At 43.6% G+C, this 14,133-nt stretch overlaps 1 protein-coding gene across 2 annotated transcripts in view; it reads left to right on the top strand.

The window, feature by feature from the left end:
* The window catches only part of PTCD1 (pentatricopeptide repeat domain 1), a 51,135-nt gene extending 39,229 nt beyond the window's left edge, over positions 1-11,906 (top strand). For both annotated transcript variants that reach the window (XM_078779289.1, XM_078779290.1), the window contains exons 7-9: positions 11,011-11,127; positions 11,258-11,440; positions 11,617-11,906. In XM_078779289.1, the coding sequence (XP_078635415.1) occupies positions 11,011-11,127; positions 11,258-11,440; positions 11,617-11,793 (477 nt within the window). In that variant the 3' untranslated portion in view covers positions 11,794-11,906. The remainder of the gene's footprint in view (positions 1-11,010; positions 11,128-11,257; positions 11,441-11,616) is intronic.
* The last annotated feature ends 2,227 nt before the right edge of the window (positions 11,907-14,133 follow it).

The raw sequence follows: 14,133 nt of genomic DNA, 5'->3' as shown, positions 1-14,133 counted from the left end.
ATGCATAGTTAACAAGAACAGCACTCGTACAGCACGTAGTCTCGCTTCACGCGTTCATTCTGAACAAAAATACCATCGTCAACTGAACACGCTACTATTATGGCCCATATACCCATATCATCCATGCATCCTATTATGTCACATAGTTTCTTAGTATCGGTTATGATGAACAATCATGAATTAAAATCTTCCCTCACATCAGGTCATAGATCAGATATATAAAGTGTTCGATTTTTCGGATAAAGATTTTAATTCAACCAATTATGGCTGGAAAAATACTTCACCGATTCAGGTCAGCTCAGGTATGGGAGCATGTGCCGGAGCAGCGCGTCGCCGCATCCACTTTCCGACAGTACTCCAGGAGCCTCCGTCTGGCCATCCCCCAGGCTGATGCCTGGCCCATCCTATCTCCTTGAGAATACCGATCAACCTGCTGCAACCACGAAGCATGCTGTCGGCCCGTTGGCCTCCTCCACTCACAAGGCTCCCTTGCTGAGAGTATCTGGTGAGCTGGATCATCGTCCGGAAAACGAGTCACACGTCCATACAGCCGCAGCTGACGCTCATGGAACTTGCAGGTAACAAATCTCATCTGAGTCTCTCTCAGCAACCGCTCATTGGACACAAACTCTGACCAACGATAGCCAAGGATTCTCCGAAGAGACTTGGTTCCAAAGGAGTTGTCTCATTCTCTGGCTCTTGGTGAGGGTCCAAGTCTTGCATCCATAGAGCAAGACTGGAAGTACCAAGGACTTAAAGACTCTAACTTCGTCCTCCTGCATAGATACCGACGGCACCACACCTCATGATCCAGTGAATCCATGACTCCCCAGGCACGACCCAGATGTCTATCAACCTCTGGCTCACAACATGCGGAGACATGAATAACACTGCCAAGTTAAGTGAATCTCTTTGTGACCTCCACATCTTCGCCACAAACAGGCACAGACAAGACAGCAGCATATAACATGTCATTGAAAGCCTGGATCTTGGTTTTGACCCAGGAAAGCCGTAATACCAGCAGCTCCGCCTCCTCATTAAGTGCCTGGAGGGCCCCCGTAAGAATATCCAGCGTCTCCACAAAGATGACTGCATCATCTGCGAAATCAAGGTCCGAGATCTTGACACTCCCAAACGATGCACCACAGCCTGACCTTTCTGACATCCTCCCCAGAATCCAGTCCATACAAGCGCTGAAGAGTGTGGGAGCCAGTACACACCCCTGTCCAGCTCCAATAACAACTGGAAATAAGTCAGAGATGGGGCCACCACACCTGACAGCACTCTCAGTACCAGAGTATAGTTCAGAGATCAGATTGATCAGAGTTGGTACACACCCCACGAAGACCAACAATCCTCCAGAGGGAATCCCGATTCACCGAATCGAACGCTTTGCGGAGATCAACATAGGCTGCAAGCAGTACCTGGTGAAACTCTCACTTGCGTTCGGTGAGGACCCGAAGCACAAGGATACAGTCAATTGTTGACCTCTTTGGTGTAAAGCCTGACTGCTCTGGTCGCTGGTGCTTGAGCAGATGGTGGTGAACCCTCTCAAGAATGATCCAAGCAAAGACCATGCCCGGCACCAAGAGTAGCGTCACCCCTCGGTAGTTGTTGCAGTCCTGGTGATCGCCCTTCCCTTTCCAGAGGGGGACAACAAGGCCCCTCTTCCAGTCAGTTGGGACGATGCCTGTGCTCCAAACAGAGCACAACTGCATGCAGCGACTCAAGTACAGCATTTCCACCAATCTTGAGAAACTCAGCATGGATGCCACAAATCCCAGGAGCTTTGCCCCCCTTTCAACCAGTTCACAGCCGCATGTGTTTCCACAAGTGAAGGTGGTTCACAGGTAATTGGAGGGCGGAGATGGGGGGAGGGTCAGCATTTGGGATAGCAACACCCCTGACATCCAACTCAACAGCCGGTGGGTCAGCCTGGTACAGCCGCTCAAAGTGACCGGCCCAGCGGGCCTTCACTTCAGACTCCTCTGTCAAGTGGCTACCACCCTCTGCTCTAACCGCGGTATATTATGTTCACCGATTATGTCATCATTATCTCCCTATATACCCCATATTTAACGCCAGGGGGGTTGACTCAGCCTGTCATCCTTCCGAGGTCGGCAAATTGAGTACCAGTACACTGGTAATTCCCTGTTTATCTTAAAAAGGCGACAAACAGGGTTGGCGGCAGGAAGGGCATCCGGCCGTAAAACATTGCTTCAAAAAGGGAACCAAAAAAACAACAACAACCACGGTCCCCGAAAAGGCCAACCCCCGCTTTGCGGGGAAAAATGGCCTCTAAACGGTGGTTTTATACCCCATGGGGAGTTGATGACATACAGTCATGTGAAAAGGTAAGTACACCCCATGTAAAGTTTTGACTTTTTCAACATATTTCAACATACAGCTATTTGATCTTCATTTCAACAATATTGACAGATAAAGGTGATATAATATAACAAATATCATGAAACATTTACATTTTGTAGTCCATTGTATAATTTAAATAAACATAAATGCAAATTTTGCATGTGGAAAAAGTAAGTACACCCCATGAAATGTTTTTAGAAATCTTTTTAACATATGTGGGCATATCAATATTTGATCTTCATTTAAACAGTATCTACAGATAAAGGTGATCTAATTGAACAAAAAACAATGAAGAATTGACTTTGCAATAATTTATTCAACAAAAAATTAACAGAGATGCCATTTCATTCTGTGGAAAAAGTAAGTACACCCTTGGCTCTAATAATAATAATAATAATTCATTTATTTTGTATAGCGCTTTTCAAGAAGCCCAAAGGTGCTTTGACAGAGTGCAAAACATAATGCATAACAATACATGAAAACAACAATTGCAAAAAGACAAGAATCAATAGGGAAATATTTAAAGCAAAAGGAAGGAGAAGGAGAAGAGATAGTCAGGGGTTAAATGCTGTGGGTTGAATGTTGAATGCGGTGTTGAACAGGTGGGTCTTTAGTGATGTTTTGAATGTGGTGAGTGAGGAGGAGTCTCTGATGGTGTGAGGTAGTGAGTTCCAGAGGGTGGGAGCAGCGATGGAGAAGGCCCTGTCCCCCCAGGATCTGAATTTGGTCCGGATGGGGGGGGGGGGGGGGAGGGGGTCAGGAGGTTGGTACCAGCAGAGCGGAGGTTGCGGGTGGGAGTGTGTCTGGAGAGGAGGTCAGTCAGGTAGGATGGGGCCAGGTTATGGAGGGCTTTGTATGTCAAGAGGATTTTGTACTGGATTCTCTGGGGGATGGGGAGCCAGTGAAGCCTATAAAGGACGGGGGTGATGTGGTCACGGGTCCGGGAATGGGTGAGTAGACGGGCAGCGGAGTTCTGAATGTATTGGAGTTTATTGGTGATTTTTGACGGTGAACCATAGAGGAGGCTATTGCAGTAGTCCAGACGAGAGGTGATGAAGGCGTGGATGAGGGTTTCTGCAGCCGTGGAGGAGAGGGATGGACGGAGACGGGCAATGTTTTTCAGGTGAAAGAAGGCTGACTTTGTGATCTGTTTAGTGTATTTGTCGAAGGAGATGGTTTGGTCAAAGATGACGCCAAGACTCCGGATGTGAGGGGAGGTGGATACTGGGATACCGTCGATGTTGAGGGCAAAGTTACGGGTGGATTTTGTGAGCGTTTTTGGGCAAGGTGGTATTAATAGGTGGTAATAGGTGGTATTGCCCCCTTTGGCAGAAACAACCTCAAGTAGGCGTTTCTTATAACTGTCTACTAGTCTCTGACATCGACTGGGAGAAATTTTTTCCCACTCCTCCATGCAGAATTTTTTCAGCTGTACGATGTTTGAGGGGTTTCTTGCATGCACAGCTCGTTTCAAATCCCCCCACAACATCTCGATGGGATTTAGATCCAGGCTTTGACTTGGCCATTCCAGAACTCTCCATTTCTTTCCTTTCAGCCATTCCTTGGTGGATTTACTGGTATGTTGAGGGTCATTGTCACCTTCACCTTCGGTCCACCTGTATTTACATATTTGATTGTAAAATGGATTATTAAGTTACTGTATTTACATATTTGATTGTAAAATGGATTATTAAGTGACTGTATTTACATATTTGATTGCATGTGGAAAAGCAAGGCCACCTCGGAAGCCGTTGTTGTCGGAAGCCGTGTTGTCGTTGTCGGCCTCGGAAGCCGAGGTTTGCCGACCTCGGAAGGATGACAGGCTGAGTCAACCCCCCTGGCGTTAAATATGGGGTATATAGGGAAAAGCAAGCAAGGAAAAGCAAGGTCCACCTTCGGTTGAGTTTCATCTTTCCGACAGATAGCGTCACATTATCCTCAAGCACCTTCTGGTACAATGAAGAATTCATAGTGGATTCTATGATGGTGAGCTGCCCAGGCCCTGATGCAGCAAAGCTGCCCCAAACCATAATATTTCCACCACCATGCTTTACAGTTGGTATCAGGTTCTTGTGGTCAAATGCTGTCTTTGGTTTTTGCCAAACATGTCTTCTGGTACTGTGTCCAAATAGCTCTACCTTTGACTCATCTGTCCAAAGCACATTGTTCCAGAAGTGCTGGTCTTTGCCTAGGTGTTCATTGGCAAACTTTAGTCTTGCCCTGATGTTCTTTCTGGACAACAACGGTTTCCTCCTGGCACACCTCCCATGTAGATCAAATTTGTGCAGCCTCTTTCTTATGGTAGACCCATGCACTTTGACATCAACAGTGGCAAGAGCTCCCTGTAGGTCCCGTGATGACATTCTGGGGTTCTTAGAGACTTCTTTAAGCATCTTGCGGTCTGCTCTCGGGCTGAACTTGCTGGGGTGGTCTGGCCTGAACAAGTTGGCAGTTGTTTGGAATCTTCTCCACTTGAAGATGATCTTCCAACACAGTCAAATGATTGATTTCAAATTGTTTGGAGATCTTTTTAAATCCCTTCCCAGACTCGTAGGCATCTATAACCTTCTTACTGAAGGCCTCAGAGAGCTCTTTTGATCTCGGCATGGTGACGCCGCACACTTCAACAACAAAGATCAAACCAAACTAAATGTCTGAGGTTTAAATAAGACAGGTTCCTCCAAGATCCTCTCTAACGATGTTCTAATCATTTGCTCCTGAGCTGGTGCACCTGATTCTAATTTTAGGTATTTGTCGTGATAAATGTAGGGGTGTACTTACTTTTTCCACATGCAAAATTTGCATTTATGTTTAATTAAATTATACAATGGACTACAAAATGTAAATGTTTCATGATATTTGTTATATTATATCACCTTTATCTGTCAATATTGTTGAAATGAAGATCAAATAACTATGTTGAAATATGTTGAAAAAGTCAAAGCTTTACATGGGGTGTACTTACTTTTTCACGTGACTGTATGCCAAGGCTCGGTTTTTTTTTTTCATTGAGTGGTTTCGGGGAAAATAATGTCAAAATGCTTTCCTTTAATCCAATATGGTTGCAATACCAAGTGACCTATGATGTCAGAGTTAGCAACAAAATATTCTCCATGGGCACTCACACTGATGCTTAAAGGTCCACAGACATGGAATTTGTTGATGTTATTTTATTGATTTTTAAGCGGTGAATCGGCTTCAATATTTGGCTATGCACAGTCATGGCCAAAAATATTGGCACCCTTGCACTTTTTTCAAATAGCTCACAATTTTCCCTAAAAATAAGTTGCAATTGACAAAAGCATTTGGTTTCCACAATGCTTTATTTCACTGTTAATATTACAGAACCTTTGTTTTTGATTCAGAACTTAATATAACCTTTTAAATCAGAAAATAAATAGAAATGGCATTGACAAAATCATTGACATCCGAGACTAAATATTTGGTAACAGACACAGCCTTTTGATAAAATAACTGCAGTCAAGGGCTTCCTTTAGCCATGAATGAGCTTCCTACACCTGTCTACTGGCAGTTTGGCCCACTCTTCTTGTGCAAGCTGCTCCAGTTATCCCAGATTTGAAGGGTGCCTTCTCCCAACTGCTGTTTTCAGATCTCCCCACAGGTGTTCGTTCAATGGGATTTAGATCTGGACTCATTGCTGGCCACTTCAGAACAGTCCAGCATTTTGTCTTGAACCATTCCTGGGTGCTTTTTGAAGTGTGTTTGGGGTCATTCTCCTGCTGCAACACCCATGACCTTCAACGGAGACCCAGCTTTCTGACACTGGGTTGAACATTGTGCTCCAAAATGCCTTGGTAATCTCCTGATTTCATGATGCCATGCACACATTCAAGGAACCCAGTGCCAGAGGCAACACAGCAACCCCAAAACATCACTGAACCGGCTCCATCTTTGACTGTAGGGAAGGTGTTCTTTTCTTTCAAGGCTTCATTTTGTTTTCTGTAAACATAGAGATGATGTGCTTTACCAAAAAGCTCTAATTTGGTCTCATCTGTCCACAGGACATTCTCCCAGAAGGATTTTGGCTTGTTCAGGTGTGTTTTGGAAAAATCCAGCCAGGCTTTCTTTTGTCTCTCTCTCTCTCTCTCTCTCTCTCTCTGTCTTTCTCTGTCTGTGTGTGTGTGTGTGTGTGTGTGTGTGTGTGTGTGTGTGTGTGTGTGTGTGTGTGTGTGTGTGTGTGTGTGTGTGTGTGTGTGTGTGTGTGTGTGTGTGTGTAGCAGTGGGGTCCTCCTGGGTCTCCTTTCATTGAGGTGGTGACGGATTGTGCGAGTTGAAACTGCCATACCTTGTGTCTGAAGGTAAGCTTGAATCTGTTTGCCAGTTGATAGAGGTTCTCTCTCCACCATTCAAACAATCCTTCGCTGCAATCTACGATATCGTTTTCTCTTGCAGCCACGTCCAGGAAGGTTGGCTGCAGTGCCATGGGCCTTAAACTTCCTGATAACATTGTGTACGGTGGACACAGGAGCATCAAGGTCTCTGGAGATGGACTTGTAGCCGTGAGATTGTCCATGCTTGGCTACAATCTTGTGTCTGACCTCCTCAGACAATTCTCTGGTTTTCTTTCTTTTCTCCATTCTCATTGCGATCCACACAGTGACACAAAACAGCAGAATGACTTCTTTTCTCTATTCAAACTGGTTGAATGAGTTATTTTTATATTGCAGGCACCTGCAACTCACCACAGGTGAGTTCAATTCCATAGTAAAGGAGAATCACCTGCTTGAAATCCAATTATTTCTAACAACTTCTAAAATATACCAATAATATTTGCCAGGCCATTTTAGGAATTCTGTGTGGAATAAGCTAAGATTTAGTAATTTTTTCAGCTTTTTTTGTTTTGTTCCATTCCAAACCAAAGAAATACAAATGTGGATACCAAAAGATTTTTTTATTTCAACAATTTTCTCGAAGAAATGGTGCATTATTTGAAAAAAGTGCAAGGGTGCCAATATTTTTTGCCACGACTAAGTCCCGGTCCGTAAAAAATCGAGTCGTCAAAAAAAAAAAAAAATGCTTTCTACCCCCACTGTTTAATTCTAAAGGGTAATTCTAAAGGGTAATTCTAATCGGCTCTAAAGGGCAATTCTAATGGGCTCTAAAGGGCAATTATAATGGGCTCTCAAAGGTAATTCTAATGGGCTCTAAAGGGTAATTCTAATGGGCTCTAAAGGGTAATTTTAATGGGCTCTAAAGGGTAATTATAATGGGCTCTAAAGAGTAATTCTAATGGGCTCTAAAGGGTAATTCTAATGGGCTCTAAAGGGTAATTCTAATGGGTTCTCAATGGTAATTCTAATGGGTTCTAGAGGGTAATTCTAATGGGTTCTGGAGGGTACCTTTAACAGGCTCTAAAGGTTTTTTATTGTTCTTTTATTATTTTTATTATTTTTTCTCATGATCGGTGAAGCAGTTTTAGAGAAGGGATTTTTTTAAATATCGGCTTTCAAGCTAATATGGCTGCCATACCACATGGCATATGACCTTTAAAAAATGTACACTCTGCATATGTATGGGTAGGGGATCACTTTGTGAAGTATTGTGTTGATCGGATAAGGTTCATTTTTCTATCCAAGATGGCTGCCAAACCACGTGACCTACGACATCATCATTTTCAAACAATATGCAACAGTGGTGTTAGATGATATTTGGGAAATTTGCATCAATAGGGCAAGCAGTTTGAGATATAATTTTTTAATATTTTCCTTCAATCCAATATGGCTGCCACACCATGTGACCTATGATGTTTTGGTGATCATATTTTAATCACCATGCCTAGTCAATGACACACGTAAAGTTTCGAGTCAATCGATTTGGTGGTTTGGGAGAATGTTTTGTTAAGGTTTTAGGTTAAATCCAATATGGCTGCCAAACCATGTGACCTATGATGTCATAAATTTAATATTTCAATACAAATGGGTCATAGATCATGTGCATGCAATTTCAGATTTTTAGGATAAGGAATTCGATTAAAACATTTTGACTGGTATACCACTTCACCTATGATGTCATCATTATCATGCTTTTGTTCCCCATTGGGAGTACCTGACAATGTGCCAAGTTTCAGAAATTTTCATTATTTGTGTTTAATCCAAGATGGCTGCCATACCACGTGACATATGATATCACAATTATCATAAAAACATTCTGCATGGGTGTCACTCCTACCCTGAAAGTTTCGTCTCAATCGGACATATGGTTGCTGAGAAAAACGCGGTTTAGCCCGTACGGACGGACAACCCGAAAACAATGCCTCCAGCCACCTTTCGGGGGCGGAGGCATAAAAATCACGGGGGGGGGGGGGGGCACACACTGGGGAAATTATCTTTAAACCCTACCTAATTAGCATGTCTTCTGTGAAAGATCGTCTGACACTTCTGCCCATTAGAATTAGCATGTAAGCACTCGAGACAACATCCTGTGAAAGATCGAAAAGGTGGGCGTACTCGGTGTGTGGAGTTTTGGTATTGAGGACAAGGACAAGCAGGTAATCTCGTCTCGTTCTTCTCTCCTCACCATTCTCATTGGACAAAATGAGCGGGAAACATGGTGACGTGTGTTTCCTCATTTATTTGTTTATTACATTTTTGGCACACCATGGGATTGCTTGGCATTTATTATACGCAAAATTCAACATCAAAGTTGTTGTTCTTTAACGGCCACTATTATCCCACCTTGAGGGATTGGCCTGGAGATGCTTGGCCCAAGTCATTCACGAACTGGCTAGCCAGGCCTGACATTAACCGAGTTAGGGCAGGAATTTGGAATTTGGCCATGGTGCCAGTGGTAGCTTGCCTACCCTTTGCGAAGGACACCATGGGATCTTTAATATCCACCCACCCTTGCTGGCAGACGGGACTCCTAGTTTAACGTCCATCTGATGGACGGCACACACATTGATGAATCATCCTGTCTGTGAAACACCAAACTGACAGTTTATAGCTGGATCAGGATTCAAACCCAGGCTAGACGGCTTAGAGGTGAGTGTGCGTACCTCCAGGCCATCCTGTCAGCCTGCGAAGTGACTTTCTTCACAAATGGTATGTTCCGTTAGCAAGCAGCTTGCTATCGCTTGCCAAGCCAGATGTTCCGTATAAACCGCTTTGCAAACTGCTCATCTAGTCACTCGGCAAAGGAGCAAAGCGATTTCGTCCAGGTGAAATGAGGTTTGACTTTAAACAAATTGCAACGGAATTATGAAATAAAGAGTACGAACATAGTTAACTCTATGGCTATTCAGTTTGTTTTTACTAGGACATGCCCGTACTATATATATATCTAAAATTATATCCCCCCCCTCTATTTACATGAAATGGTTTGGTCCATTCACAAAGCCAAAGCGGACGGCTTGCGAGTACGGTGACAATCCCCCCCCTCTATTTACATGAAATGGTTTGGTCCAAAGTGAACGGCTTGCGAGTACGGTGACAATCCCCCCCCCCCTCTATTTACATGAAATGGTTTGGTCCAAAGCGAACGGCTTGCGAGTACGGTGACAATCCCCCCCCTCTATTTACATGAAATGGTTTGGTCCAAAGCGAACGGCTTGCGGAGTTTGGTAAAGAAATCGCCATCGCGTGCACAAACGCGCAGGAAAGCGAATGAATCGCAAATTAGTTTTAATTAGTTTTAAAACATAGTTTAACGGCAACATAGTTTTCCAACGTGAAATAAATGAATACGCTCTCAAATGTGCCGTCCGAGGCAGAGTCTGTTCGCCACGTTCGGCACACGTGATAGCTCGCTGCTCTCTGATTGGTTGAATCGTTTTTTGGACATAGCTCGGTAACTACTTCTCCGATTAATATGAAACCTTGAAAAGGCACATCCTTGGGTCCCCAGCAATATACCTGGCAAGTTTAAAGTATATCGGACCCGTGGTTGTCGAGAAACAGCGGTCACAGACATACAGACATACAAACATACACACAGAGATTACTGGAATTATAGATAGATGTGGATTGTTATTGTATGTTACATGTTTCTCAAGGCACTAATTACATTATTCGCCCCCATTGGACATAGTACAAAACGGGGGCTTTTGGATTTGGTCTCGTGCGTTCGTCCGTCCGCAACCATATCTCGGACATGTATTGACCGATTTTGTTCATATTTGGCCCAAAGACAATACATGATAGTATACATATGCACATCATTTTGTTTCGCGATGCGATTAAAAATGGCCAACTGGTGGCCATTTTAGTTGTAAAAAAAACCCCCCGATGTTGAACACGTCCTCAACCATTTCTCGGAGATGCATTTACCGATCTTGTTCAAATTTGGCACACAGATAATGAATGATGGCTTGCATATGCACATCATTGTTTTTCAAGATCAGATCCAAGATGGTCGACTGCAGCCATTTTGTTACTTAAACATGTTTTTTGTTTGCACCTTGTATGTCATAAATCAACGTTAATATCTGCCTACCACCTAGCGAGGCAGGATTTTCAGTTGCAATCAGGAGTAGCATGAAAATAGTGCTTGCTTGACCTCACTTACGTCTGACAAAAGACCATGGATTGACTTCTTTCTTCCCTTGATGATTGGTCACTGATGCATTTTGGCAAAACACCTTTATGTGGCATTTTGTAGTTTGATTTTTCCATTTCCCTGTAGGAGGTTATCGGACTGATCTCAGAGCAAGGCCTCATCCCAGACATGGCCACGTACTGCTGCCTTGCTGTGGGCTGCAAGAAGGAAGCAGATGGAATACGCCTCTTAAATGATATGCGAGTACGATATTGTTACCTTGAGGGTCATCGTGCCCTGTTGCATGCCTCGATAGGTTGTTACCTAGTTCATTGCTATATCCAATGATTTTAGTGGAGTAAGTCTGTTGAGCCTGTGGCTTTGTGTGTTTCAGATGTCGGGCATGGAACCCAATCAGAAAGTCCTGGGTGCATTGGTGAGCAATGCAGTTCGGAGGCTCGACTACGCTTACCTCATTTCCTTGCTTCATGATATGGAGAAGGCTCATCTTCCTGTCAATGAGGTCATCCTACACCAGCTGGAGTTTGCATCACGGTACCCTCCCGGTATGGACAAGGTGAGATTATGTAATGGTGAAGTTCCCTTCCTTTACCTCACTTTGCATTCTATTATATTTTTCTCATGTCTGTATCCCTCTCTCCTCTGGTATGTCCATGTCAATTTCCATCTCCATGTTTGTCTGTGTACGTGTCTCTCATGCACCTCTTTTACTGTCCTTTTCTCTGTTTGCAGTACGTTTCACCAAACATCTACCTGGAGAAAATTGATGGTTTCCGGGGTTATTTCCAGGACTGGAAGCACAGGGTGTGTGGTGTGGACACTCCACACCCTTGGGCACAGTTTCGGAACCCTAAGAAGCCTAAAAAAGAGGAGCGGGAAGAAAGGGAAAAGTGGGAGAACATGGTCTAGCACTTCCTTGAACTGGGTTACTCTCCCTCCCAGCATTACTCGTCTTTATCTTCAGTCTCTCTGTGCCATCAATATATTACGAGTGAGGCCTAAAAATAAAAATATGCAAGCTGGCCAGGGTAAATTTGACTCCTTGTTTTCCATAAGCACAAGGGGAAAGAGGAGGAAGAATTGAAATCTTTCATTTTGTGGACATGTTCTTTGACTTCTACTTCTTTAATCCCAGATTATTCTAACTTTGTGGAGTTGGCTGGGGAACAATTTTGACCCAAGTCTTTCACGAACTGGCTTGCCAGGCTTTACGTTAGATTGAAGATTATTTGGGTTGGAATCCATAATTTCAGTTTGGCAACACCTCTCTTGCTCTTTGTGAAAGACATCATTATCAATGTCTTAGTCACAGGGTCATCCATTTCAAAAATATTCTTGGGTAAAATGCCAGGGGCATATAAAAGGCCCCTTTATATAAGGGTATGTGCCATGTGGCAAAGTATAGAAAAGAAGGGACATTCCATAGCTTCTAGAAAATGCCAAACAATACAAAATAAGGGACATTCAAAAAATCTCGTTTGCATGCTGGACTACCCTTGTGTTCTGAGGAGGAACCAAGTAATGCTCCAGAAAAGTTATAGGGGGATGCCCTTCTTCTGGCAAATAAAATACATTTACTTCTTCATGTAGCTGTATGAATCAAAATGGTGCCACTTTATATGAACTATTCCAGAGCATTGCTCTCCATAATGAATCCATAATGAATACTGTAAGGGGGGAGAGCCGCCAGTAAGGTGTCCCATACAGTTTTTCATGCACCTGTGACGGTAACTGAATTAACATCTTTATGATGTATGTTAGTGCTGCGGGATGCTTCTTCTGGAGCTTAGCAGACAGGACGGACGTACGTGGCGGTGACGTCACGGCGTTCGCTCATTAGGTTGGAGCACTAAATTATATATAGTAATATACAGTCGTGGCTAAAAAATATTGGCACCCTTGCACTTTTTTCAAATAACTCACAATTTGTTCCAGATAATTGTTGAAATTAAAAAATGTTTTGGTATCCACATTTGTATTTTTTTGGTTCCCAATAGAACAAAACAAAAAAAGGTGAAAAAATAACTAATTCTTAGCTTATTCCACACAGAAATCCTAAAATGGCCCGGACAATATTATTGGCACCTTTTCGAAGTTGTTAGAAATAATTCGATTTCAAGCAGGTGATTCTCCTATACTTTCGAATTGAACTCATGTGTGGTGAGTTGCAGGTGCCTGCAATATAAAAATCACTCATCAACCAGTTTGAATGGAGAAAAGGAGTCATTCTGCTGTTTTGTGTCACTGTATGTACCGACCGCAATGAGCATGGAGGAATGAAAGAAAACCAGAGAATTGTCTGAGGAGGTCAGACACAAGATTGTAGCGAAGCATGGACAATCTCAAGGTTAAAAGTCCATCTCCAGAGACCTAGATGTTCCTGTGTCCACCGTACACAATGTTATCAGGAAGTTTATGGCACATGGCACTGCAGCCAACCTCCTGGATGTGGCCGCAAGAGAAAACTTGGCCGAAGATTGCAGCGAAGGATTTTTCAAATGGAGAAAGCACCTCGATCAACTGCCAAACAGATTGAAGCTGACCTTCAGACACAAGGTATGACAGTTTCAACTCGCACCAGCCGCCACCAACTCAATAAAAGGAGGTTCTATGGTAGGAGACCCAGGAGGACCCCACAGCTGAGAGAGAGAGCGACATAAGAAAGCCCAACTGGAGTTTTCCAAAACACACCTGAACAAGCCAAAATCCTTCTGGGAGAATGTCTTATGGACAGATAAGACCAAATTAGAGCTTTTTGGTAAAGCACCTCATCTCTATGTTTATAGAAAACATAATGAAGCCTTCAAAGAAAAGACCAACTTCCCTACAGTCAAACATGGAGGAGGTTCAGTGAGGCTTTGGGGTTGTTGTGCTGCTTCTGGCACTGGGTACCTTGAATGTTTGCATGGAATCATGAAATCGGGAGATTACCAAGGTATTTTGAAGCGCGATGTTCAACCCAGGGTCAGAAAGCTGGGTCTCCGTCGTAGGTCATGGGTCTTGCAGCAGGACAATGACCCCAAACACACTTTAAAAAGCACCCAGGAATGGTTCAAGACAAAACACTGGACTGTTCTGAAGTGGCCAGCATTGAGTCCTGATCTAAATCCCATTGAACACCTGTGGGGAGATCTGGAAACAGCAGTTGGGAGAAGGCACCCTTCAAATCTGGGAGAACTGGAGCAGTTTGCACAAGAAGAGTGGACCAAACTGTCAGTAGAGAGGTGTAGGAAGCTCATTCATGGCTAT

Source organism: Myxine glutinosa, chromosome 5 (assembly GCF_964187855.1).
Source record: "Myxine glutinosa chromosome 5, kmMyxGlut1.1, whole genome shotgun sequence".
NCBI lineage: Eukaryota > Metazoa > Chordata > Myxini > Myxiniformes > Myxinidae > Myxine > Myxine glutinosa.
The sequence above is the reverse complement of the archived record's forward strand: the minus strand, read 5'-3'. Positions and strand labels throughout refer to the sequence as shown.